General features: G+C 38.7%; 1 protein-coding gene across 2 annotated transcripts in view; it reads left to right on the forward strand.

The window, feature by feature from the left end:
• GPATCH2 (G-patch domain containing 2) overlaps window positions 1-23,375 on the forward strand; it is a 179,183-nt gene extending 155,808 nt beyond the window's left edge. Inside the window, exons 9-10 of one of the 2 annotated variants that reach the window (XM_045455750.1) lie at window positions 7,530-7,618; window positions 22,088-23,375. In XM_045455750.1, coding sequence (XP_045311706.1) covers window positions 7,530-7,618; window positions 22,088-22,308 — 310 coding nt within the window. In that variant the 3' untranslated portion in view covers window positions 22,309-23,375. Of the gene's footprint in view, window positions 1-7,529; window positions 7,619-21,410; window positions 22,040-22,087 lie in introns of those variants that run through there. The other variant, XM_045455751.1, reaches the window with a different exon arrangement.
• Window positions 23,376-24,121: the final 746 nt, after the last annotated feature.

The raw sequence follows: 24,121 nt of genomic DNA on the forward strand, positions 1-24,121 counted from the left end.
GCAGGCCAGATCACTGTCCAAGGGGCAGCATCTCAGACAACAGGTGATCGGAGGTTATTGGACACAGGGTCAAGAACGGTCCCAGCAGGTAAGCGGTGAGCAGAGATGGGGGCCAGGCACAGCTGAGGTTTGGGCAAGGGTCTGCCAGCAGCCTTAGAGATGGCCTCAGTCACCAGGTTGCATTTCAGGGCCAGACTTGGAGCATCTGGGGAGATCCAGGCATGACCTAAATCCATAAGAACTAAGATACCGGACATTTCGTGATGAGTAGGTTAAGTCCAGAAGAAAGGGAGGGCCCAGTTACTGGGGCACAAGTACCAAGTTCAGCGCACCGTTCTAAAACATCAACCATCCTTTGCTAAAGTCAGGATTGGGAAAGGGGCTTGAGGCACAAGGTGAAGTCACATGACCAAAGCCGTAGAGAGAGAAGGCAGCAGAATCAAGAAGTGGTTGAGCGTGCTGGACAATACCAAATAAAAAGGGAGCTTCCTGTGCAGGAAGGGGCTTGGAAAGAAAACACCATTAAACACAAGGATATAATGCAGTCTTCGTAGATGAGAAGTACTTATGCTTCAGGGTAGTTGATACTGAATGTGCATTTTGTTTTTTGTTTTTTTTTAATTTTTTTTTTCAACGTTTATTTATTTTTGGGACAGAGAGAGACAGAGCATGAACGGGGGAGGGGCAGAGAGAGAGGGAGACACAGAATCGGAAACAGGCTCCAGGCTCTGAGCCATCAGCCCAGAGCCTGATGCGGGGCTCGAACTCACGGAGTGCGAGATCGTGACCTGGCTGAAGTCGGACGCTTAACCGACTGCGCCACCCAGGCGCCCCTGAATGTGCATTTTGGTACAGAAGACTGAGACACTGACATTAGCTCCTTCAGTTTAATCTGTTGAGACATCTTGACACCAAATAAAGGGGAGGAGAGGGTAATTTGGATCTAGAAGAGGAAGCTCACAGAGAGCGGGACTTTCCAGCCCCGTACTTCTCTCTGCCACCAGATGACTCCTCCAGTGACACTGCAGACCTGCTTCATTTGTGTGCAGCTGATGCCCTGTCCAGGCTTATATTTTTCTAACTGACAGTGAGTGTTCTTGCCAAATGCCAGGGCCCATAGTCACATCTGTTTGTCTCTCCTCCGCAGCTTGTCTGAGGCTGCTTGGGAACACATCTTATCCAGGGGGCAGCTTTAACTAGGCCTAATTCTCTGAAAAGCCTCTATTTGTAAATGCATACAATGAAGAGACAAGTTCTTACTCTTTTCTCTTTAATATTATTGTGTTTCACACTGCCTGCTTCCGTCCCTGTCAGCCCAGGTCGAAAGTCAAGCTTTCAGGCAAGGTGGTTTTCACTGGGATTTTTTGGGTTTTGCTTTTTTTTTTTTTTTTTTCTCTCCTGGTTTTTTACGTTGTTGTTTTTTTTCCCCTTCAGATAAAATGTCCGGTTTCCTACCACCACACCATTTAAAGGGATGTTGGGATAAACCAGATGAGGTCCATTTCAAAAGCAAAACAAAACAAAGACTCTCTTTCTGAGCTCTGCTTTTCTAATATTTAATAGGAAAACTTCCAGAATTAGTACATGGGAAACCATGTTTCAGATCATAACTAGGTGACGATACTTAGTAATCCAAAACAAAACAACATTATTCCTTCGTCCCTTCCACTTAAAGACATATTTGTTTATCTCTAATGTTGAAGGTGTCAGTAGTTAGAAAGTTACCAGGTTTTGATTTGTCCCCTCTCTTCACTGCAACCAAATACTGTTAATGGAAACAAATATACAGACATAGCTGATTGGTAATTTCCTTGCAGCGCCTTACCAAAAAATCTTAACATTATTCTTAAGAACTTAGGGTCTTTTCATGGAAAAGTGTATTATCATTCTTCAAAACACCACCACAAAAAACAAAAATCGCCAACTATCACCTTGAGTAGTAAACCAAGTGTTCTGCTTTGCAAAACCAAATGACTCATTTAGACCAAAGCAACAAGGTTGCCTTTGAGACATTCATTGATTTCAAATTAAAAGGTAACCGCTATGTTTTACATTAAGAGTGACAACCAAATAACAGAGTAGACCTTACTTAGTGTTATTTGTAGCAACTTCATTGCACCTGTCTGAAGGAAAAGGGGGGCGGACAAGCCTAAATGGGGTAATCTTACTGATCAATAATCCAGATCTCTGAATGTGTTGTAACAGATAGTCAATTCCTGATAGAATTACTGAAATGCAACCAGCTTGTTTTCTTATGGTTCAGGTCTTCAGGTTCAATGTACTGACTTTATTAACTTTAACTTTATTCTCCTTGAATGTTTGTCTGTCTCTTCTCCTGTATGTAACTCTGCTGAGGGTGGGGAAGAGGAGTTAAATGAAAATTCCCATTTCTTCTGCAAAGATACCCAAAAGGGAATTTGGGCCCAGCAATGAGGAGAAATGTTTAAAAGGAGTTGTTCCTGAGGTTTGTTTTCCACCACGTTTGTAAACAGGCCTTCCTAATAAGTTTTACTAGTGTAAAAACAAAAAATGATAAAGGTTTAAAGGCAATACTGACATCGGAGAATGATTTTCAAGCAATCGGAAGACTCCGGTTACATGCATTAGTGCGAGAACAATGTAAATGGAGGCGAGAAATGGTAATAGTCACAGTGAGCAGCTACTATGTGTCAGACCCTCCAGTATTTCTTCTAATTGTTTCTAAAAATGTATTTCTTAAGAGAGACACTGCTGGCTAATTTTCTTTAGCTCAGTTTGAGCTTTAAATGTATCTGAAAGTAATGAAATCTGGCATAGGTGTTTTTTGTTTGTTCATTTGTTTTGTTTTTGTTTTTGTTTGCTTGTTTTTTTAATGCCAGAATCAGGACTTTTCATGGACCACCTGCCATCCCTGCCCACCTCCTCTCTGAGATAGACTAACACAAAGAAGTTCCGTGGTGTTATTCTCAGTCGTAACAGAAGGGAGACCTGGGAGGCAATGTGTTTCTAGATTTTGCGAACCCTCTCGTCAGTCTCAACTCTGGCCAACCCCACTGCCTACCAGCATCCCAGGATTCTAATCTCTTACCAAATGACCTTTGATAACTCCACATCAGCTATAAAATTCAGATGCCTCCATGGGGGATATGTGGCATATACATGGCCCATGATCCAACCCCAGTGTTCTTTTTCCTTCATATTATGTAGTCCCTTCTTGAAACACTGCTCCCCAGACGTCCTGAGCTACTCCTAAATCTCTGACCCGAACAAACTGTATCATTTAAAATACTTTCAGCAACAGGTGTAGGAAACCTAACCAGCAATTACTTAAACTAAGATTATTTATGTTTTGGGGGGTTTTGTTGTTGTTATTGTTTGTTTTTGGGTTTTTTTTTTTTTTTTGGTGTGGGGAGGGGGGTGCTTTTTGGTTACTTTTTTTTTTTTTTTAATTTAAATTTTGGTTAACATACAGTGCAATATTGGTTTCAGGAGTAGAATTCACTGACTCCTCATTTACGTACAACACCCAGTGCTCATCACAAGTGTCCTCTTTAGCACCCATCACCCATCTAGCCCCTCTTCCACCCACCTCCCTCCCATAAACCCTCAGTTTATTCTCTATCATTAAGAGCCTCTGGTGGTTTGCTTCCCTCCTCTCTTGCCCCGCCCCTTCCCATATGTTCATTTGTTTTGTTTCTTAAATTACAAGTATGAGTGAAATCACGTGGCATTTGTCTTTCTCTGACTGACTTATTTCACTTAGCATAATTCTGTTTTAGCAAGAGGATCAGAAGTAGATGGTCCGTGGGCTGGTTTTCACAACTCGACAACAAAAGGGCTGTGCCTCAGAATGCAGATTCCCACTTTATTCCCATTTTCCGAATGGTACCTCCCCCTCCTTCTCAGCTATTCCTGATATCTGAGCCTGTCTGGTGTATGCTTTCCAGAAGGTCAGTTTTACTGCAGTCTTTCGCTGGAGTGGGGGGGGGGGGGGCGGGGAGAGGGGCTGGGGGCGGTGCTCAGGAGGGATCAAAGATGTTAAAGGATAATTTTGGACAAAAAGATAAAATCGTGACTCTTTCACAAATTAAAAAGAGTGTGTGTTTGAGATATTATTTAACTCATGAGTGAACGAGGGAACCAGGCAGATCTTATAAGGGCTTCAAGGGAGAAGTCAGAGAAGCACAAATTTATAAAGAGTAAGGAATGGGGACATAAATGTGCAAATGGATGCAGAACTGGCTTTTCCACAGGAAGGAGGATTGTCCTTCCTGGGGACAATTCATTTGCATTTCTATAGACAAGCATTATTTCCCATTGCTTGGGTACCTAGGACATAGAATTGTAAACTAGCTCCTGTAGAATCAGAACCTGATGCCAAGAAGACTATGCTCCGAAAGTATAGTTTTCCATTGAAGTACAAATATTTACCTACAAAGGAAGAAAGGTATATGCAACACAACATGTTTAGAATTGTTATAAGGACCAGGGCACCTGTCTGGCTCGGTTGGTTAAGTGTCTGACTCTGGATTTCGGCTCAGGCACAGTTTGTGAGACAGTCCTGCATCGCCCCTCCCCCCCCCCATGGGAGGGGGGTGCCCCTCCCCCCCCATGGGAGGGGGGTGCCCCTCCCCCCCCATGGGAGGGGGGTGCCCCTCCCCCCCCCCAAAAGAAATAAATAAACTTAAAAAAAGAAAGAATTGTCATTAGGACTAAATAATACAATCTCTAGTAATATTTAATAAAGTTGCAGACCCTGCCATTGCCGCCAGTGTTCTTAATTATTTCACGTGCTCATGACGTAGTCTCCCCATTCAGACTGTAAACTCCTCCAATAATAGGACGGGAACATTCCAGGACCTTTGTATCTGCCATCTCTTCTTTCCTACTCTCCTTATTGTCACCACCTCTGGGCGCTTATGCCAAGTCGGTAGTAGATACTAATAAATGCCTGCTGAAAAAGTGAATTCATTAATTTTGTATCGAAAGGATGTGTCTTCTCTGATATTATTGTAGCCTTTAAAAATTTCTAATAGTTTTAAAAAATAGATATGATCAGGGGCACCCGGGTGACTCAGTCGGTTAAGTGTCCAACTTCAGCTCAGGTCATGATCTCACGGCTCTCACGAGTTCGAGCCCTGTGCCAGGCTCCGTGCCGACAACTCAGAGCGTGGAGCCTGCTTTGGATTCCGTGTCTCCCTCTCTCTCTGCCCCTCCCCTGCTCACGCTGCCTTTCTCTATCAAAAATATATATTTTAAAAAAAATTTTTAAATAGATAGGATCAAAACAATTCGCTTTTCTTGGCATTGGGGCCAAGACCACACCTCAAAATCCAACAAAAATGTTACCATGTTGCATGTCGATAAACATTTTGACATATGTGTACGTGTGTGTGTGTATTTCTGCAAAGTTAGTCACTACCTGAACTAATTTCTTTTAAATAGTTTAATAATTGTAAATATTTACAGGTGCCTCGGTGGCTTAGTCAGTTAAACATCTGACTCTTGATTTCAGCTCAGGTCAGGTGATGATCTCACGGTTCATGAGATTGGGTCTGGCGTTGGGCTCTGTGCTGACAGCGCAGAGCCTGCTTGGGATTTTCTCTCTCTCTCTCTCCCTCTCTCTCTCTACCCCCTCTGCTCCCCCCCCCCACCCAAAATAAGTAAATCAACATTTTAAAAAATAATTGTAAATATTTAATGGAGAAACAGTATGCACTTAATACAAAAGGAAGAGAAAATAAGACAAGTGCCTATTTGCTATTACCTATACTGATAGATTTTCACAGTGTATTTATTTGACTGTGGATCAACCAGATCATTATTATACTTTACTTTGTGCAATATGGCTAGAACCTATATGTAAAGTAATTAAACTCCCCAGTTCCAATTTTTCACTATATTTAAATGCCAGAGTGTATGTCTATAAATATATATCTTGGTTTTTACATGAATTAATTTTTCCCTTTTAAAATTTTCTCTAGTAACCTGGGTGTTTTCAAATTGGGTGTGTAGGGGAGAAAATAATTTTCCTTTGTCATTCAAGATTCTTCTACCTGGACTAAGAATCAAATTGACATGAGACAAGTTAACAAGAGAAAATCAACTTAAATTTTGTACGTTCAGGGAACCCACACAGACGTGAGATTCCAAAAACGGTCCAGCAAGAGGAGTATATATGTCATCGTAAACTAAGGAGAAGGGGGATAGGAATCTGGGACTTAAATGAGAAGGAATATAATGCACAAGAAGATGAAAAAGAACAAATGTTGGAAGAATAAATGTTTGCTGGGCCATTCAGAAACAATGGGACATAGAGAGGACTTTGATACAACAGGCCTTGTTAGGTTCCTCCCTTTCTGTCATACTCAGTTCATATTATAGTGTAGTTATCAATGGTGATGGGTCTCTTCCTGAAGCAACTCCTCTATCTAAATTCTTTTAGTCAGTTATGGTGGGGGAGAGGGTAATAAAGTTTCTTCCTCAGTCTTTTGGGCCTTGATTGTTTTCAGCCTGATACAACCTGCATGCCAAAGTGCCCCATTTGGGGGCTGCCTGCCCTTGGCCCCTCCCTACAGGTGCTGTAAAACTTCAGGATACTACCAGATATCTCTATGAATTCCTAGAAGAACACGTGCTACAATAAACATACATCATTTATTTTTGCTTCATGATCCCCAGACATGATCCCAACCCCACATCAGGGATTATGATCCAGGAAATGAACAGCATCCCTCTCTAGCTTCAAATGTTCAAAGACTTTTCGGTCTTTTCCAACTTTGTATTATTTTTTCTTGACTTCTAATTGGGCCATTTCTAATTTTTCCAAAACTTACTAATTTAGGAGTCCATGATTAGGAAGAATAATCGAGTTCTAACTAGTTTCAAGAATAACAGAAGTTCTACTTCTCAGTCGTTACGGATCATGTGTTTACAAATATAACCCAATACCCTGTTAGCCTGTTTAGTAGCAGTAGACCAGCATTAATGCATTCAAATTGTATTTCCTCACCTAGCTAATAAACAATTAGGCAAGAATTCTGATCATATGAATTATAAGAGAAAACATCACTATTTCCTTCTATCTGTTTAAAATGTTTTAAGAGAAGTCACTGCCACATAATATCCTAAAAGAAATTGATCATACTTTTCCTGTAATAAACGTTGCTCTGACAGTAAAGCATTAGTAACCAATTGATAACCTAGCAACAATATTGTGATCTCTTTAGATAATTAATCTTAGCTATTTTCCTGTCAGAAGCAACAGTGCTTGATTTTATGTTGAGCTAGAAAGATTGCCAGTTTTGAAAATTAAAAAGCATTCCTTTTATATTATTCATTCCAGTAACAATTTATGATGGCGCATTTAGCTGCTGAATGCTTGTCAACAAATGTAATTATGTTTCGATATAAACAAGATTGGTGGTTTTACTATGCTGTTCCATCTTTGTTGAGAATGTTTTGATTTAGGTTCAGATTACCCAAGCTGTGTATTTATGTGTCATTTTTTTCCTCCTTTGTTAATAGTTTTTTCTGATAATTACTTGTAGGCAAACAAGCATGCATTTGGGATCCCTATGCACTGGAGATATCAAGCGGAGAAGAAAAGCTGCACCCTTGCCTGGACCTACCACAGCAGGTAAAGCAAGAAGGGGTTGGGGCAGAACACGAATATAAAGTTCATAAGCCATCAGGAGGAAAATACAGATAATTCTAAATCACTTGCACTGAGAAAAAAAGCACAGTTACAAGCAACTATTAAATCGCTTGCCTTTGGTGTCAGGATGTACTGTGTGCTCCTTGCCCGGATTTTTCAGGCAGCCAGTCAACAAAATATTTGCCACACACCTGCCCAAACGCAAGACTTTGTGTCAGGTGTTAAAGGATACAAAATCTGCAAAGGCTGTGTCCAGAAATTTATAGACTGGTTGGGAAGACAAGGGATAAATAGATGAAAAGACAAGTAACCCCAGAAGAGATTAGTAGGAAGCAATTCGAAAGTGTAAGGAGCAGCCTCAAAACACAAGGCCCCATATCATGGAAGACGGAAAGCTATAGCTATGATTGCGTCCGTCTGGTTTCTAGCCCCAGCTCTGCAGCAATCCTTGGTTTGTCTTTCCTTATTTAAACAGAGATACCTGTCTGACTCCGTCGGTAGGGCCTGAGACGCCTGATCTCAGGGTCCTGAGTTCAAGCCCCACATTGGGCATTGAGCTTACTCAAAAAAAAAAAAAAAAAAAAAAAAAAAATCTGCATTAGAATAAAATGTCTCTCATCATTTCCACCCTCAAAGGACACATCCTTCGAATAGCATGCCATTCTAAAGAGTGTGGAATAGGGAAAAACACAAGTGCTGAGCAGAGGGAAGTCACTAGGCCCGAGAAGCCTTCCTAAAAGACTCAAGCTTGGTGGTGAAGGATAGGAATAACACTAGTATGTATAACAAAATCTCATGCAAGAACAATGGTAAGGAAGGTAGAGATAAAAAACCAATGAGAGGAGGAAGCCAACGGGACATTAAAGTGTTGGACCCCCCCCCCCCCCACATCGGAATAAACTACAGTTAACCATCATGGATTTGTGACGCGGCAAACTGAGTCTAAGAAATGTTTTCAGTGTGGTTACTTGGTCAGTTACAAAGAATAATAGCTTTGGCCTGTTGCCTGGGATCTTTAACCCATTCAGATCTATAAACTTTCTCTTCATTTGGGAAACCTTGTATAGGAAAAGTTCTTTTTCCCATTCTGAACTGTACAATACGAAAATAAGATTCATGTCAACCAGGAGAATAAACTGTGAGAAGGGGGAGAAAAATCTTGACATGGTGATGTCAAAGAAATAAAGGATGGGAAGCTTTAATTTTTTATTTAGGGCATCTGTCCTATGGTTGAGGACTAAAAAAATTGGATGCCTTACAATTGAAGCACTCATGATGTAGTTGTTCCCTCTATATGAAGGGTGACATTATGAAATTAGGCATGTGGTTATGAGTGGATATAATATTGATCTTCATCTTGTAGTTGTATTGAGTTTTCAGAATTTGGAAGTAAGAAGCACCTATGTGTGGCATGTGTTCATATTTATGTAGAATAATGTTTACCACTTGTTGGGTACCTAGTAGGTAACAGAAACTTTATTATTTTCTTTTATCTTTGTAATATTCTGTAAGCTTGGTGATGTTATTATCACTTTACACCATAAAATTTAAGATACACAGCAGTGTTCGGTTTTTTCTTTGTTACTGGAGAAGACGTAATTACTGAATGGCCAAGTGAGGTTTCAAGCCTACATCCACCTTCAGGACTTCTAAATCCCTACTCTTTCCATGACAACATACTATAGCCTTTGTGTAAGAATACATTTGTAAAGACTGTTCCATTGCATAGGTTTATTTGAGCCTGCTATTGTGTCTTAAGTTTCACGGAAGACTTATCTCAGTATCGCTATGTAGAGTTACAGAACCTTCGTGAGAATACGTCTGATATCTCTCTTTATGCAGGAACATATAGCCACTTTTAGATCAAATACATGTCTTAAGTTCTTCAATTCAAATCTTTCATAAGGCAGGTGTAGGATTCTTTAATAGCCCCATTCCAGTTGAATGGTCCCTGAATTCTCTTATCTTTCAGTGATTCAGACATTAGTGGCAGAAATAGTACAAGAACAATCTTAGGAGTATGACTAAGGCACCTTTGTGCCAGCAATAAGGAAGAGAGAATACGAGGGTCAGGTTCTAACACTCTGAACATATGTGAAGTGAGAAGGAAAAGGCATAATGGTTGAGGAGAGGATAATATAATTATTCCTACAAGGTGATTTTGATGTTACATCTCAATAGCATCAGAGGAAATCATTTATATGGAGTATGGGTATAAACATTAAACTTTAGCCTAAAACATTCATAAGCTTATACCAGCATATTCCAGATGTTATATTTAAAAACTGTTGTGATTCTCTTAAGATTCAGGATTTCGATTATATTACTAGATTTTTTTTTTTGCTTAAAGAATAAAATTCATAGAAATTTAATGCATTTTTGTAATTACTCACAGTAGTTGAGTAAGAGAATTATGTTACTCATTTCCAATGCATTTTTTAAATCCATGCATAACTGTTCCTCTCAAAGAGGAAGAGAATGAGGTTATTTAAAAGTCCTCAGTTTTAAAAAGAATATCTTCTAATACTAATGAATCAACTCGAAGGTGAAGATTATTATCCAAATTCAAGTAAGAAATGCTTTTGCATAAATACACTTTGATAATGAGGTTATGAATCCTAGATCATCTTGTCTCTGAAAATTATAATTTTCAAATTCTGGAGTATATTCAGTCTCTTAATAGTCAGCTATATTTGTAAGTTGTCAAAGTTGAGTTAGCACATAGAACTATTTTAAAGTGAATATTCTTGCCATTTTAAAGGCCCTTGCAAACATACCAAATAATGCATTGAACAGAAGTATATTTTCACAGTTTTCTTCTGCCTTTAGTCAGTGTTCAGTCCAAGCTGGAAAAATGCAAGTAAAGATAACTGCCTCTCTTTCGAAATAGGGGATAAGAGTTAAAAGGCAGACAGCTCAAATATTGTTTAATGATCCCCTCTGATTTGTATGTGAAATATTATGCGGTCAAACAGCAGCTTCAGAAAACATGTACCAAAACATTGTCAGAAAACTATAATTTGGCACTTTAACTTTATAATCCTGAACAGGGTTCATATGACAATTTAAGACTCTAAAAATAAACAGTTATATGTTTTATACATAATAAATAATATACTTTTAAAAGTCCCCTATGAAATTAATAACCCCAAATCTGATCATCTTTCCCTGCTATTGTGTTGAAAATTTTATTCGCCCTGTTTTAGCAATAGCACTGAAGCATAATTTCATTCGCTTTATAAGGCTATGGACTAGCCAGCAGTGTTATCGGGTGAACATTTATTAATTGTGACAGGAACACCAAATTTATTTCAGTGCTTTAGCTTATTTACTGCTCTTTCACCTTTGTATTTTGTATCGACAAAGTAAAATGAATATTGATAAGGTTAGATATTGATTTTTAAATGTATGGCTTGTTCTCTGCCTCATTCAAAGTCACATACCAAAAGATAGTGGATGTCTCAGTAGCAAAGGATGTAGATTTACTATTATAAAATTGAGAACTGTTGAAGCAAGAAGGTTTGCCAGCAGAATGCATTTTATAGTTTGAAAAATGTCATCTGTAAAGGTGAAGAAAAGCAGTGAACAAAATAGGAAGAATATTATTAACACATTTTTAAAAGGCAGTCAGCAATGTTGGTTATGGTCTGTGTTTTTGGTAGAAGTCATAGCTTATTGAGGATTTGATAGTAAGAAGATTTAAGTGTACTTTCTGAAATATTGTGGCTACCGCGTTTTTTTAAATGCTTTGTTCTCTATACATTACTAAGTTCATTGCTATCCACAGTTAGTATTTGCTATTACTGTTTTGCTTTTTTTGTTGTTATTTTGCTTTCTATTGAACAAATATCATAAGGAAAATAGTTATCATAAGGAGTCAACCTTTTTTCTATATATTTTAAATTATGTAATGAGATGCCTATTGAAGTTTTTTTTTTTAATGTTTATTCATTTTTAACATTTATTTATTTTTGAGACAGAGAGAGACAGAGCATGAACGGGGGAGGGTCAGAGAGAGGGAGACACAGAATCTGAAACAGGCTCCAGGCTCCGAGCCGTCAGCACAGAGCCCGACGCGGGGCTCGAACTCACTGACCGCGAGATCATGACCCGAGTCGAAGTCGGCCGCCCAACCGACTGAGCCACCCAGGCGCCCCGTTTATTCATTTTTGAGACAGAGAGAGACAGAGTGTGAATGGGGAAGGGGCAGAGAGAAAGGGAAACTGAATCTGAAGCAGGCTCCAGGCTCTGAGCTGTCAGCACAGAGCCCGACATGGGGCTCGAACTCACGAACCGTGAGATCATGATCTGAGCTGAAGTTGGATGCCCAGCCAACTGAGCCCCCCGGGTGCCCCGCATATTGAAGTTTAATATCTTGGTATAGATATTACTCCAGGGTAACTGTCTTCTGGGACATGCAACTTCTTGGCAAGAGGTTGCATTACAGCTTGTTGTGACTTGTCGACTTTTTCCTCAGCATCCTACTGATGCTTCAATAATAAAATAATCTCTGTGAATACTTAAGGCAATAAAGGCGAGTTGTAAATCCTAATAATGGGTGAAGATTTTTAGAAAGTGTGCTTTTAATTAAAAGTCACACTGATCTGGCACAAAAACAGACACATAGACCAATGGAATAGAATAGAAACCCCAGAACTAGACCCACAAACGTATGGTCAACTCATCTTTGACAAAGCAGGAAAGAACATCCAATGGAAAAAAGACAGCCTCTTTAACAAATGGTGCTGGGAGAACTGGACAGCAACATGCAGAAGGTTGAAACTAGACCACTTTCTCACACCATTCACAAAAATAAACTCAAAATGGATAAAGGACCTGAATGTGAGACAGGAAACCATCAAAACCTTAGAGGAGAAAGCAGGAAAAGACCTCTCTGACCTCAGCCGTAGCAATCTCTTACTCGACACATCCCCAAAGGCAAGGGAATTAAAAGCAAAAGTGAATTACTGGGACCTTATGAAGATAAAAAGCTTCTGCACAGCAAAGGAAACAACCAACAAAACTAAAAGTCAACCAACGGAATGGGAAAAGATATTTGCAAATGACATATCGGACAAAGGGCTAGTATCCAAAATCTATAAAGAGCTCACCAAACTCCACACCCGAAAAACAAATAATCCAGTGAAGAAATGGGCAGAAAACATGAATAGACACTTCTCTAAAGAAGACATCCGGATGGCCAACAGGCACATGAAAAGATGTTCAGCGTCGCTCCTTATCAGGGAAATACAAATCAAAACCACACTCAGGTATCACCTCACGCCAGTCAGAGTGGCCAAAATGAACAAATCAGGAGACTATAGATGCTGGCGAGGATGTGGAGAAACGGGAACCCTCTTGCACTGTTGGTGGGCATGCAAATTGGTGCAGCCGCTCTGGAAAGCAGTGTGGAGGTTCCTCAGAAAATTAAAAATAGACCTACCCTATGACCCAGCAATAGCACTGCTAGGAATTTATCCAAGGGATACCGGAGTACTGATGCATAGGGGCACTTGTACCCCAATGTTCATAGCAGCACTCTCAACAATAGCCAAATTATTGAAAGAGCCTAAATGTCCATCAACTGATGAATGGATAAAGAAATTGTGGTTTATATACACAATGGAATACTACGTGGCAATGAGAAAAAATGAAATATGGCCTTTTGTAGCAACGTGGATGGAACTGGAAAGTGTGATGCTGAGTGAAATAAGCCATACAGAGAAAGACAGATACCATATGGTTTCACTCTTATGTGGATCCTGAGAAACGTAACAGGAACCCATGGGGGAGGGGGAGGAAAAAAGAAAAAAAAAAAAAAAAAAAAGAGGTTAGAGTGGGAGAGAGCCAAAGCATAAGAGACTGTTAAAAACTGAGAACAAACTGAGGGTTGATGGGGGGTGGGAGGGAGGAGAGGGTGGGTGATGGGTATTGAGGAGGGAGGGCACCTTTTGGGATGAGCACTGGGTGTTTTATGGAAACCAATTGGACAATAAATTTCATATATTATAAAAAAAAAATAAATAAATAAATAAATAAAATTATTCATTGTGCCACTCAAAAAAAAAAAAAAAAAGTCACACTGATCATAATCAAGAAATGGTTGGTGTAACCAAGCCCACTTCTAAAGTGCTATATCTCTTCAATTGTCCAAGTTTACTTTATCAATAATTCTATTTTTATTTTCTTTTACCGCTGGATCTATATGACCACTGTAGTTTATCTTACCTCTTCCAGGATTTTAAAACAGGCAGACTTGGGGCGCCTGGGTGGCTCAGTCGGTTAAGCGGCCGACTTCAGCTCAGGTCACGATCTCGCGGTCCGTGAGTTCGAGCCCCACGTCGGGCTCTGGGCTGATGGCTCAGAGCCAGGAGCCTGCTTCCGATTCTGTGTCTCCCTCTCTCTCTGCCCCTCCCCCGTTCATGCTGTGTCTCTGTCTCAAAAATGAATAAACGTTAAAAAAAAAAATTAATTGTAAAACAGGCAGACTTTGGGGGAAAATCAATGGTATTAAATTTGAAAACGGACTATATCTGAACCTATAGCAAAAGCCTAGGGAACATATCACCGTCATCCTCTTGATACACACATCACCAAACTACCTTTCAGTTTGCTGTTTTAGGAGAGCCTTAAATGGCTCTCCATTTCATATCAGGAACACTTAAGGAAAGGGTAAGCATCCAAATTAGATAGAAAACAGTTGTGTTCCTGACAATATAAAAGACTAAATAATGAGAAAAGACTCAAACTACAGAATATCTGGACATGCTGAACAAAATGTAAAGCCATCTTTTTAGATGTATAGTTGAGACTGAAGGAAAGTAAATGGTCAAGACCAGAAGTGATCCTAAGCACCTCCCATGCCCACGCCCAGTTTAGACTGTCCCAATCTAGGACCACTGAGGTATATTGGTGAGTGCCCCTGTGGGAAGGGAGCTAAGATGGGGAGTTAGGTGTAAGTAAAGATCCTATCAAGCCAGAACCTCTGGAAAGCTCTATCCTCAGAAAAGGGTAGACTGGAAACAAAACTCTGCCGATAGGCACAGGAAAATAAAGGATCTCATTTCCACCTGGGCTTCAAGTAGAGGATTCTGAAGATTTGTAACCAAGAATTTATCCTCACATGAATTTCTATTGTAAAATTACACCAAGCCAAAAACCTAACAAAAAACTGGTCTTTGAAGCAAATGCAAAGCCACTCTCATGGTACATGCCTTAAACTCTAAATGATTCTTTTTATTTTACAAATGAAAACCTACTGAAAGTGGTCTTAGGAGCCAAAAATTAAAAAAAAAAAAAGTTGTAAACAGATTTAAAGAGCAATTTGAAGAGACTACCTAAAAGAACTGAGGTACAAATATGGAAGGTAGAACGGCTGGAAGACTTGGAGGAGAATCAAGTTCAACATACATACATCTAATAGAACTTCCAGAAGAGGTAGAAAGAATAGGGAGGTGCATTATTCCAGGGGCATATTGACTGAATTCAATGAAACAACTGAAGGAAAATGTGAATCTTCATATTCAAACTGTACACAAATCTTTATCAGAAAATAGTAAATGTAAATTTAGTCATACCTAGACGCATTGTAATAAAACTTAAGAACACCAAAGAGAAAGAAAAGAACTTAGTAGCCAGGGATAAAAGATGTAACCTACGTAGGAATGACATCACATTGGTAGCAAACTTAAAAACATGAGTACAGTCTAGAACATAAGAGATAAGATTTTCAAAGTATAGAGACAAAATAATTATCAACATAGAGTTTTATATCCAGTTAAACTATTTCCCAAGAGTGAGGATGAAATAAAGACAATTCCAGGTAAAGATCAATTATTACTAAACTTAGCACTTCATGTAGAAGAAAATAGGATGCATAAAAAGAGAATCAAAATCAAGAAGGAACTGTGAGCAAAGAGATTGTTAAACGTGTCCATAAAGCTAAAATATTGAATATATAAAAGTTAATAATGATGTTGAAGTGCCCATGAAGATGGTTAATTTGGATGTATAAAAGTAAGATGGAAGTAAAACTCTGGACAACAATATGGAAGTGTGAAAAAATAGTAAGTATGCATGTTGACACTTAAAGGTAATAACCAAAAGAATAAAAATATAATTTTCAAGCTAGTGTAAATAAGCCATAGATACCATAAAGGAGGAAACAAAAATGTAGAGATGCCATAAAGGAAGAAACAAAAATATAGAGAAGTCCACAAAAATATAGAGAAACGTGAGGCAAATAGCATTAAATAATACAGGAAAAATAGATCCAGATATACCAGTAATCACAATAAATGTAAATGGAGTAAATGCATCAGTTAAATTCAGGGATTATTATCATAGATCAAAAAACAAAACCCTGTAAATGCTGTTTATGGTAAGTACAACTAAAACTTAAGTTATAATTTAAAATTTTTTTTTAATGTTTATTTATTTTTGGGACAGAGAGAGAGCATGAACGGGGGAGGGGCAGAGAGAGAGGGAGACACAGAATCGGAAGCAGGCTCCAGGCTCTGAGCCATCAACCCAGAGCCCGACGCGGGGCTCGAACCCACGGACCGCGAGATCGTGACCCGGGCTGAAGTCGGACGCTTAACCGACTGAGCCACCCAGGCGCCCCATAATTTAAATATCTGTAAAAGAAAGCCGGATAAGCTGTATTTATAGCAAGCAAAATGAATCTTTAAGTTTTTCAAGAGAGTTGAAGCACTCTTTTCAGACAGACTTGCTATGCTAGGTTAGACTAGAAATTTTTCAGGAGTTTGAAATTTGTGAATAGAGTAAAATCTTAGTCATTTGAGAGAATGTGGCAGAAGAAATGACATAATAGAAAATATTAGTGGTATAGTATTTTAAATTAAATGTTCAGTCAGTGAGTCAGTAACATTTGGACTCAAATGAGAGTTCACATTTTAACTGGGACTTTCTAGCTAGTTGACTTTGGGCCAGGTGTGTTACCTCTTCAAACCTCAGTGTCATCTGCAAAATGAAACCAATAATACCTTAGATTGGCCAGGAAGGTCAAAAGAAATAGTGTATATGGAAGTATTTGTAACTGCAGAGCTACAGACTTCGTTATATATTGTTATCCACCTATGCAAGTATATTTTTGCTGTATATTGCCCATAAGCAAATTGAGAGAAGATATTATTGCAATTCACCTATAACCCATTTTTTTTTTTTTAGTTATTTGAAGCATCATCATCACTAAAACTATTTACTTGCCATTAATTTTCAGGAAAGGATGTAGGCTTTCAGAGTAAACTTAACCAAAGTTTGAATCGGAGCTTACTCACTGCATAGTCATGGTTAAGTGACATCGTGTCTCCAAGGCCATTTATCATTCCTTCTTAGCACAGTTGTTATGAGGAAGGGAGATGAATATCATATGCCTAACAAGTAAACCACGTGCATGGTACATAATAGGGAGACCATGGTCCGGATTATATTATTGAAAATTAACATCCCTGTGTGCCTTCACAACCAATACAATTTTAAGATATTTTTTTTAGTTTTTTGAAAAGACTATTCTTTGATACATAATGATTCCATAAGAAATATATTTCTGTATAATAAAAATATTTATTAATAAAAACACTTCTCCAAACATGTCAATATAGATTACGTCTTTCATTTTTTTACAAAGTTTTCATCACTTAAGAAAAAAAGGGAAATTGGTTCTACATTAAATTTTTATTATTTATTATTTTAAAAGCATGTGCTTTGTATTTTAGGCATTAAAGATTCAAACTGATTTGATTTAACAAAATTCACATGAGAAATGTCTACAATTTTGCAGATAAAATGCAGAATGGTCTGAATCAGGCTTTTCTATATTCAGAATGAAATAATTAAAACACCTGACAATGAGTAGTAACACCTACCATTTTCTCACAACTCAAACTGTGCTAAATGCTGTTTCTTTTCTTAATAGTAATCAAACAACCCATGTCCTTAAAAATTAGTTATTGAGAACAGAGGACTGCATTATAACTCATGATTTTAATAACCACAAATAATAATGATGATAATAATAATAATAATAGTCTTGGCCCCAAGCTGGCTAGAAAAGTAATAGGGAAAAGAGGATGGTAAGAAAGAGTGAATGCGTACCACAAATGCCTTCTGAATACAGGGGAGGGTCTGAAGTGGGGTGCATGGGCTGTTATGTAGGAACCCTGCAGTATGTATGACCTCCCCTTCCATTGGCTGTTTATCCAACATCAATACAACACTTGAGAAGCCAAATTACTAAACAAGCTGCCAATTAGGCTTGCAGTCAGCTGGACAGATTAGCAGCTAAGAGAGGCCGATACAAGATTTTCATCTCTTGAGCCAATTATGCAAGTGAATTGCCATCCACAATACTCTCTAGAAGATTCGAGGGGAAAGGCGCGACTAGGCTGTCATAAGAAATCCCGAGTAAAGGGGGCTGGGAACGGGAGCATGCGGGAGAGTTAGCAGGCTTCGTGTTGCTAAAATTGCCCAAACAGGAGGAGAGCCTTCCAGGAAAGGACTTAAAAGATTTAGCACTGCCAGGAGCAAAAGGAAAGGAAATTAAGGTTGTAGGATGCTGTGCGGAGACAGAGTTGTTCCGCTCCCAAGTCTTAATCTCATAAAAAGGATGAGAGACCAACAGTAGATCTCACTCCAGAATCATTGTCCATGAAAAATGAAGTAACTGTTACCTTTCTTTAAGGTTGTATAGAAAAGCTTTTTTTGTTTGTTTGTTTTTCAGGAATCTGTGTTTCTATGTGGAAAGATTTAGCATTTGAGAAATTAAATGTTCTTTCTTTTTATTGTTTTACTTCAAAGTATAATATAATGCTTTGTTTTATTTTCATGAAGAAGAGAGATGAAATCACCTAAAATACAGAAAAGGAGTGGGTTCTTTTCCATCTGTATAAAAAACAAGCATGGGGAGAATTTGCGTGGTCACTCCTGGCAAATACCAAATACCAACATTTGAAATTAGGATACTCAGTCAATTACCATTTGATGTTCACGTTAGATCTGAGAATTGACCACAATTTAGCAATTTTTGAAGAGGTGTATTAAATTGGCCTCATATTTTTTCTTAAATATGAAACAGATTTTAAACCTGAACTTTTGCAAGCTCTTGCACCCAAGGTATGATTAAACAGACATGCAGCCAGAGCACCAGTAGACCTCTGACCTGATTGGAGCTTAGAGATGGAGTTAAACTAATTTGTGGCAATCACTGAAAAATCAGGGGTGTGGGACAGAACGCTAGTTCACTGTTCAACCTGACATACCTGTTCGGCGGCTGTTCAGAAAATATTAGATATCTCGGATGTCTGTCTTGGTTGCCACCATAATCATAATTTCAAAATAAAAACCTAATTGCTTTTTTTGTTGTTATATTAGGGAAAAGTTTTGACAAACGGCTTTTGTTTGGTGTGTGTGTATGTGCGTGTGTTAACTAAGAGGTCCATTTTTTACGTTTTATATATGCGTGTGTGTGTGTATGTGTGTGTGCATATGTGCACAGAGAGTTTATATATATATATATATATATATATATATATATATATATATGCCCTAGTCTAGCAGTAAATAATGTTAATTATGAATTTTTCTTTGACAACAGTCATTGCCATTCAAGCTGCTTGGTTTTTCATTACACATTAAGGTACTTGTTTCAGTGACCTGAGACCCAATTTGACAAATCCAAAACTGACTCATTATTGGAGTAACCTAGTTTTTCCTTACTCCCTGTAATTAATTTAGCAAATGGCAATAATGTATTCTATTCTCAGTCCTAAAATGTACTGAAGATTGAGACTACCACAATGTCCAATAAAGGGCTTTGAAATTCAATTGATTATAGTAAATGAGTGTCGGTTATTAAAACTTATTTCTAGCTCTTTGCACTTCCGTTCTTGTAGAAGTCAGAATCATGAGGAACAACCCACTTGCTCTTCCCCAAGAAGGCCAGATATGAAGTACCACGTGAAACAAACTGTTGGTTCAACTCTGGCATTTCTTCCATTATGATTTTTTTTTTTTTTTACTGTGAAATATATATACCAAAGAATACACAGAAATGCATAGGTACAGTTTAAAGAACAATAATGCACTGGCCATTTCTGTTACCAACATCCAGGCGAAGAAATAGAACACTACACTTTCCAGTCCCATAGTAACTTTTGTTGTTATTAGCGGTGCTGGAGGATCCTTCTGTGCCTTGTATTACCATCTTAAACGTAGTCTTAGAGAAGGAAAAGGACAGAGAGTCCCAACCTTCTTGGGGAGTGGGGATGGAGTAGAAGGTACCCTCATAACCCCCAAGTCAGGGAGGAAAAATTGATGATGGTGGAAAAGGTGCGGAGGGGAATGTGGGTCAATGCCAAATACATCTGATTCACAAGCCTTCAAGAGTAGTGAGTGATTGGGGCGCCTGGGTGGCGCAGTCGGTTAAGCGTCCGACTTCAGCCAGGTCACGATCTGGCGGTCCGTGAGTTCGAGCCCCGCGTCGGGCTCTGGGCTGATGGCTCAGAGCCTGGAGCCTGTTTCCGATTCTGTGTCTCCCTCTCTCTCTGCCCCTCCCCCGTTCATGCTCTGTCTCTCTCTGTCCCAAAAATAAATAAACGTTGAAAAAAAAAATTAAAAAAAAAAAAAAAAAAAAAAAAGAGTAGTGAGTGATCTTGTCAACAGCTGCCCATTTCAACCCTCAAACTGTCCAGGAAGAGAGCTCACATTTCCGACCAAAAATATGCCGGACCGAGGGCTTAGCTGGTATATACACCAGAGACATACTCAGATCTTTGAAAAGTGAGACTTTATCCATGGAGGACTAAGGAGGGAAGGGCGAGCTAGCACTGCATCCCTGCAAGTTTGTGGCCCAGAGTTCTACCACAGACTTCTCAGAAAGCTCTGACAGAGGAGATTGGGCTAAACGTGTTCTCACTAAAATAAAGACTGTTTTAAGATGCCCTCAACCCCTTTCCCACACAATCTCCAGTATTTGCTCACCACTTCCTTCTTCTGCAAGGGGCGTATCATAAGAAATGCTCTGTATTTCAGAGTCCTGATTACTTTTAACAGGTTGTCTCTAGATTTGCTATAGTCCCCTTTCATACGCCACAATCTCATAGCTGCTGATACAGGATAAGCAGAAATGGGCCACTCTTAGGGTGCCAGCCTGCGCTGTACAGCTGGGGCACACAGAGCAAGGCCAAGTCTTCCGTCAAAGGAGGGAGCCCAGGTTCTTGTGCTTCCTTGACTTTTACACTTGTTCATTTCACAATCCCTCGAATTTAGAGATTTGGTACTTCTGCGCTTTCCCCTAGAATCAGATGTACGGTTCGTATGCTCAACTATTTCCATAAGAGCCTACAAGAAAATTTAAGTTAAAGGTCAATCTTTGGGGGGAGTCTGGGTAGCTCTGTCAGTTGAGGATCCAACTCGATTTCGAGTCAGGTCATGATCTCAGTCTCTGTGCTATCAAAATAAATAAATAAATAAAAACTTTGTTTAAAAAAAAAAGTCAATCTTTGAAAATGTCATCAAATAGATAATGCTTAAGATGGGTGCATCTCTCAATTGTCTTTGCTAAGAACATTGGGGAAATAACAGCTATTTCTAAATCTCATGGTAAGCACTGCCCAACCTCCTTTTCCAAAATAAGGAATGAGGGTAGGTAGGAGATCAGGGATGGAGGGAAAAGGGAAGGATTACTTTATATACAGTGCTATACATGAGTAATATTCTTTTTTCTCTATTCTTCCCTTCTTGCCTCCTTCTATAGTGATCAAAACATAGAAATGGAAGAAGGGGGAAGAAAGGAATTAAAAGGTGCATATGTTATAGTCCAAATAATAAATAACAAGATGATTAGAACAATGTCAACAATTTCTATGAATTCGGGATGTCATCAGTTGTGCTTTTTATTTGGTTTGGTTTTAGTTTTGGTTTTATGGAATGTCAAGGCCCCGAGGAAGTATAAGGTATTAGATTGTAAGTTGGTGATCTTCAGAATTATCGTTGACACTAACACAGCAATGAAATTAAATCTCCTTGTATTTTATCATTTACTGAGAATACTTTGCCTGCATGATCTCATCTGACCCTGGCAACTTGCTGTGAGGTAGGCAGTGGAAGTTGTTATACCTACTTTACAGAAGAGAAAACAAAAACCCCAAGAAGTTAAATAACTTAATCAACTACTAAGTAGTATAGCTGAAACTCCAAACAAGATCTTTCTTCCATGGATCCCTCTACCACTACAAGCTCCTTCTCCCAAGATGAATAAACAACGACCCTCTCACGCCATCCCCACCCCCACCCCCAGTACCTTGTTGAAAGAAAAACTTATGAAAATATGATTTTCTTAGCTTGAGAGATCTTCACCTGTGTCTGTACTAATGTGTTTTGGGGGGGGGGGGTGTTGTTTTTGTTTTTTTTTTTGTCATTTTATAATTTCAGGATTTGTAGGAGAAAACGCCCAGCCAATCCTAGAAAGCAACATTGGAAATCGAATGCTCCAGAATATGGGCTGGACACCTGGGTCAGGCCTTGGACGAGACGGCAAGGGGATCGCGGAGCCAATCCAAGCCATGCAGAGGCCAAAAGGATTAGGTCTTGGATTTCCTCTACCAAAAAGCACCCCTGCACCTGCCACTCCCAATTCAGGAAAATCCGCCTGAGAAGAAAAACAAAGAAGAAATGTTTTACAATTTTTATTTAATATATATATATATATGTACATACATACGTACACATATATATGTGTACGCACATATATACATATGTATGTACACATATATATGTGTGTATGTATGTATATATACGTATGTACATATTTATATATGTATGTGTGTATATATATACATACGTATATATATATTCCATTGTATGTATGTATATATGTGTGTGTGTGTGTGTGTGTGTATATATATATATATATATATATATATATATATTCCATTGCCCTAAAATTACAACATAGCTTCCGTTTTCGAAGCAGAAATTGACCTTGCCTCAAACTCCTCACTCTAGCGTCCTGCGAATGGTCCTGCCACAGTGATAGAAATGGGGTTCCCTCACAGTTACTGGTGCTAAAGTGAAAACCTTTACCTTTAAAAATTTTTTCAGCAACTTCCAGTTATTTCTAGGTATAAATAACAGCTTGTTGCCCCTATTTATTTTGATCTCATAGGTCAGTCATTTCTAGCTGGATTCAGTCATTATGTGTGCAATGCCCAGGCAAACATGAGACACCCACGTGTTTCTCAAATGGGATAGGCCAGAAAGGATGTTGTTTCCTATCACACCCAGAACTCAAAGACCGATCATCACGTCAATGAAGTCCTAAGCAAATCTTTGTTTGAAAGGCTTGCCAATTTCACATTCCTTGAATCTGGCTTTTTCGTGAGGCTTCTGTAATGGGGTGGTACCCATTCATCTATCCTTGGACAGGGTAGTATCAGGTTCACAGTTGACAAACAGTGATTAATGTTTCCCTCTGACATTGTTGACCAAAACAAACCTCATCATTGTTATCACCGGAGTGCCCTCAACATGACTTGTGGATTTTACCAATTTTACCTCATTTAGAACATCAAATAATTATTGAAAGAAAAATGTATTTTTTCAATTCACCATGACCGAACTGTAAATTCTATTCATCTAGATTTACTTCTACCTCTGTCTTCCCAAAGGTTGATATTTTTTTAGATCAATGCAACTGTAGTAAACTAATTTTCAGTTTTAACCATTGGAGTAACCTGTTTGAATTATTGAATCGATTTATTTGAAAATTTAAATGGCTCTCCCAAGAATTCAGATTTCTGGCAGTGATCCAACCCATTTACAAGGTGAACAAGAGAATGAATGGTAATGATTTGCCCTTTCTAACATCTGAGTAGTTACTTTAAAACCAAGCAAAAACAAGTCATTTCTATTATATGCTTCTATTGTTATTTTTGAATCATCTGCTTTATAATGCCAAGGCTTCTAAATTGCTCTTAGCTTAGAGGATGATGATCTTCATTATTAAGGTCTGATATCATATTTATAATGGCTTTTATTGGTTGAGTAAAGGCCAGGGTAACACGTGTGAATCACCTTTCTAATGGAGTTTTTTAAGTTTTTTTAAGAGCAGTTTTAGGTTCACAGAAAAATTAAAGAGAAGGAACTGAGACTTCTCATAGGCCCTCTGCCCCCAAACTCCCCATTATCACCATCCCCCACGTGGGCGGGACGTTTGTTACAAGTGGTAAGCTTCCATGATACATCATAATCACCTAAAGTCTACAGTTTACATTACAGTTCACTCTGGTCTGGTACATTCTGTAGGTTTGGATCAATGTATAATGACATGAATCTACCATTATAGTATCACACAGCAGTTTCGCTGCCCTGAAAATCCTCACTACATTCTAGTAGGTTTTAGAAAATTTGTAAGTCCCTGAGTTTTTTAAAGTAGGAAGTAAAGCTTTATGCCTATAGTAGACCTTT

Source organism: Leopardus geoffroyi, chromosome C3 (assembly GCF_018350155.1).
Source record: "Leopardus geoffroyi isolate Oge1 chromosome C3, O.geoffroyi_Oge1_pat1.0, whole genome shotgun sequence".
Lineage (NCBI taxonomy): Eukaryota > Metazoa > Chordata > Mammalia > Carnivora > Felidae > Leopardus > Leopardus geoffroyi.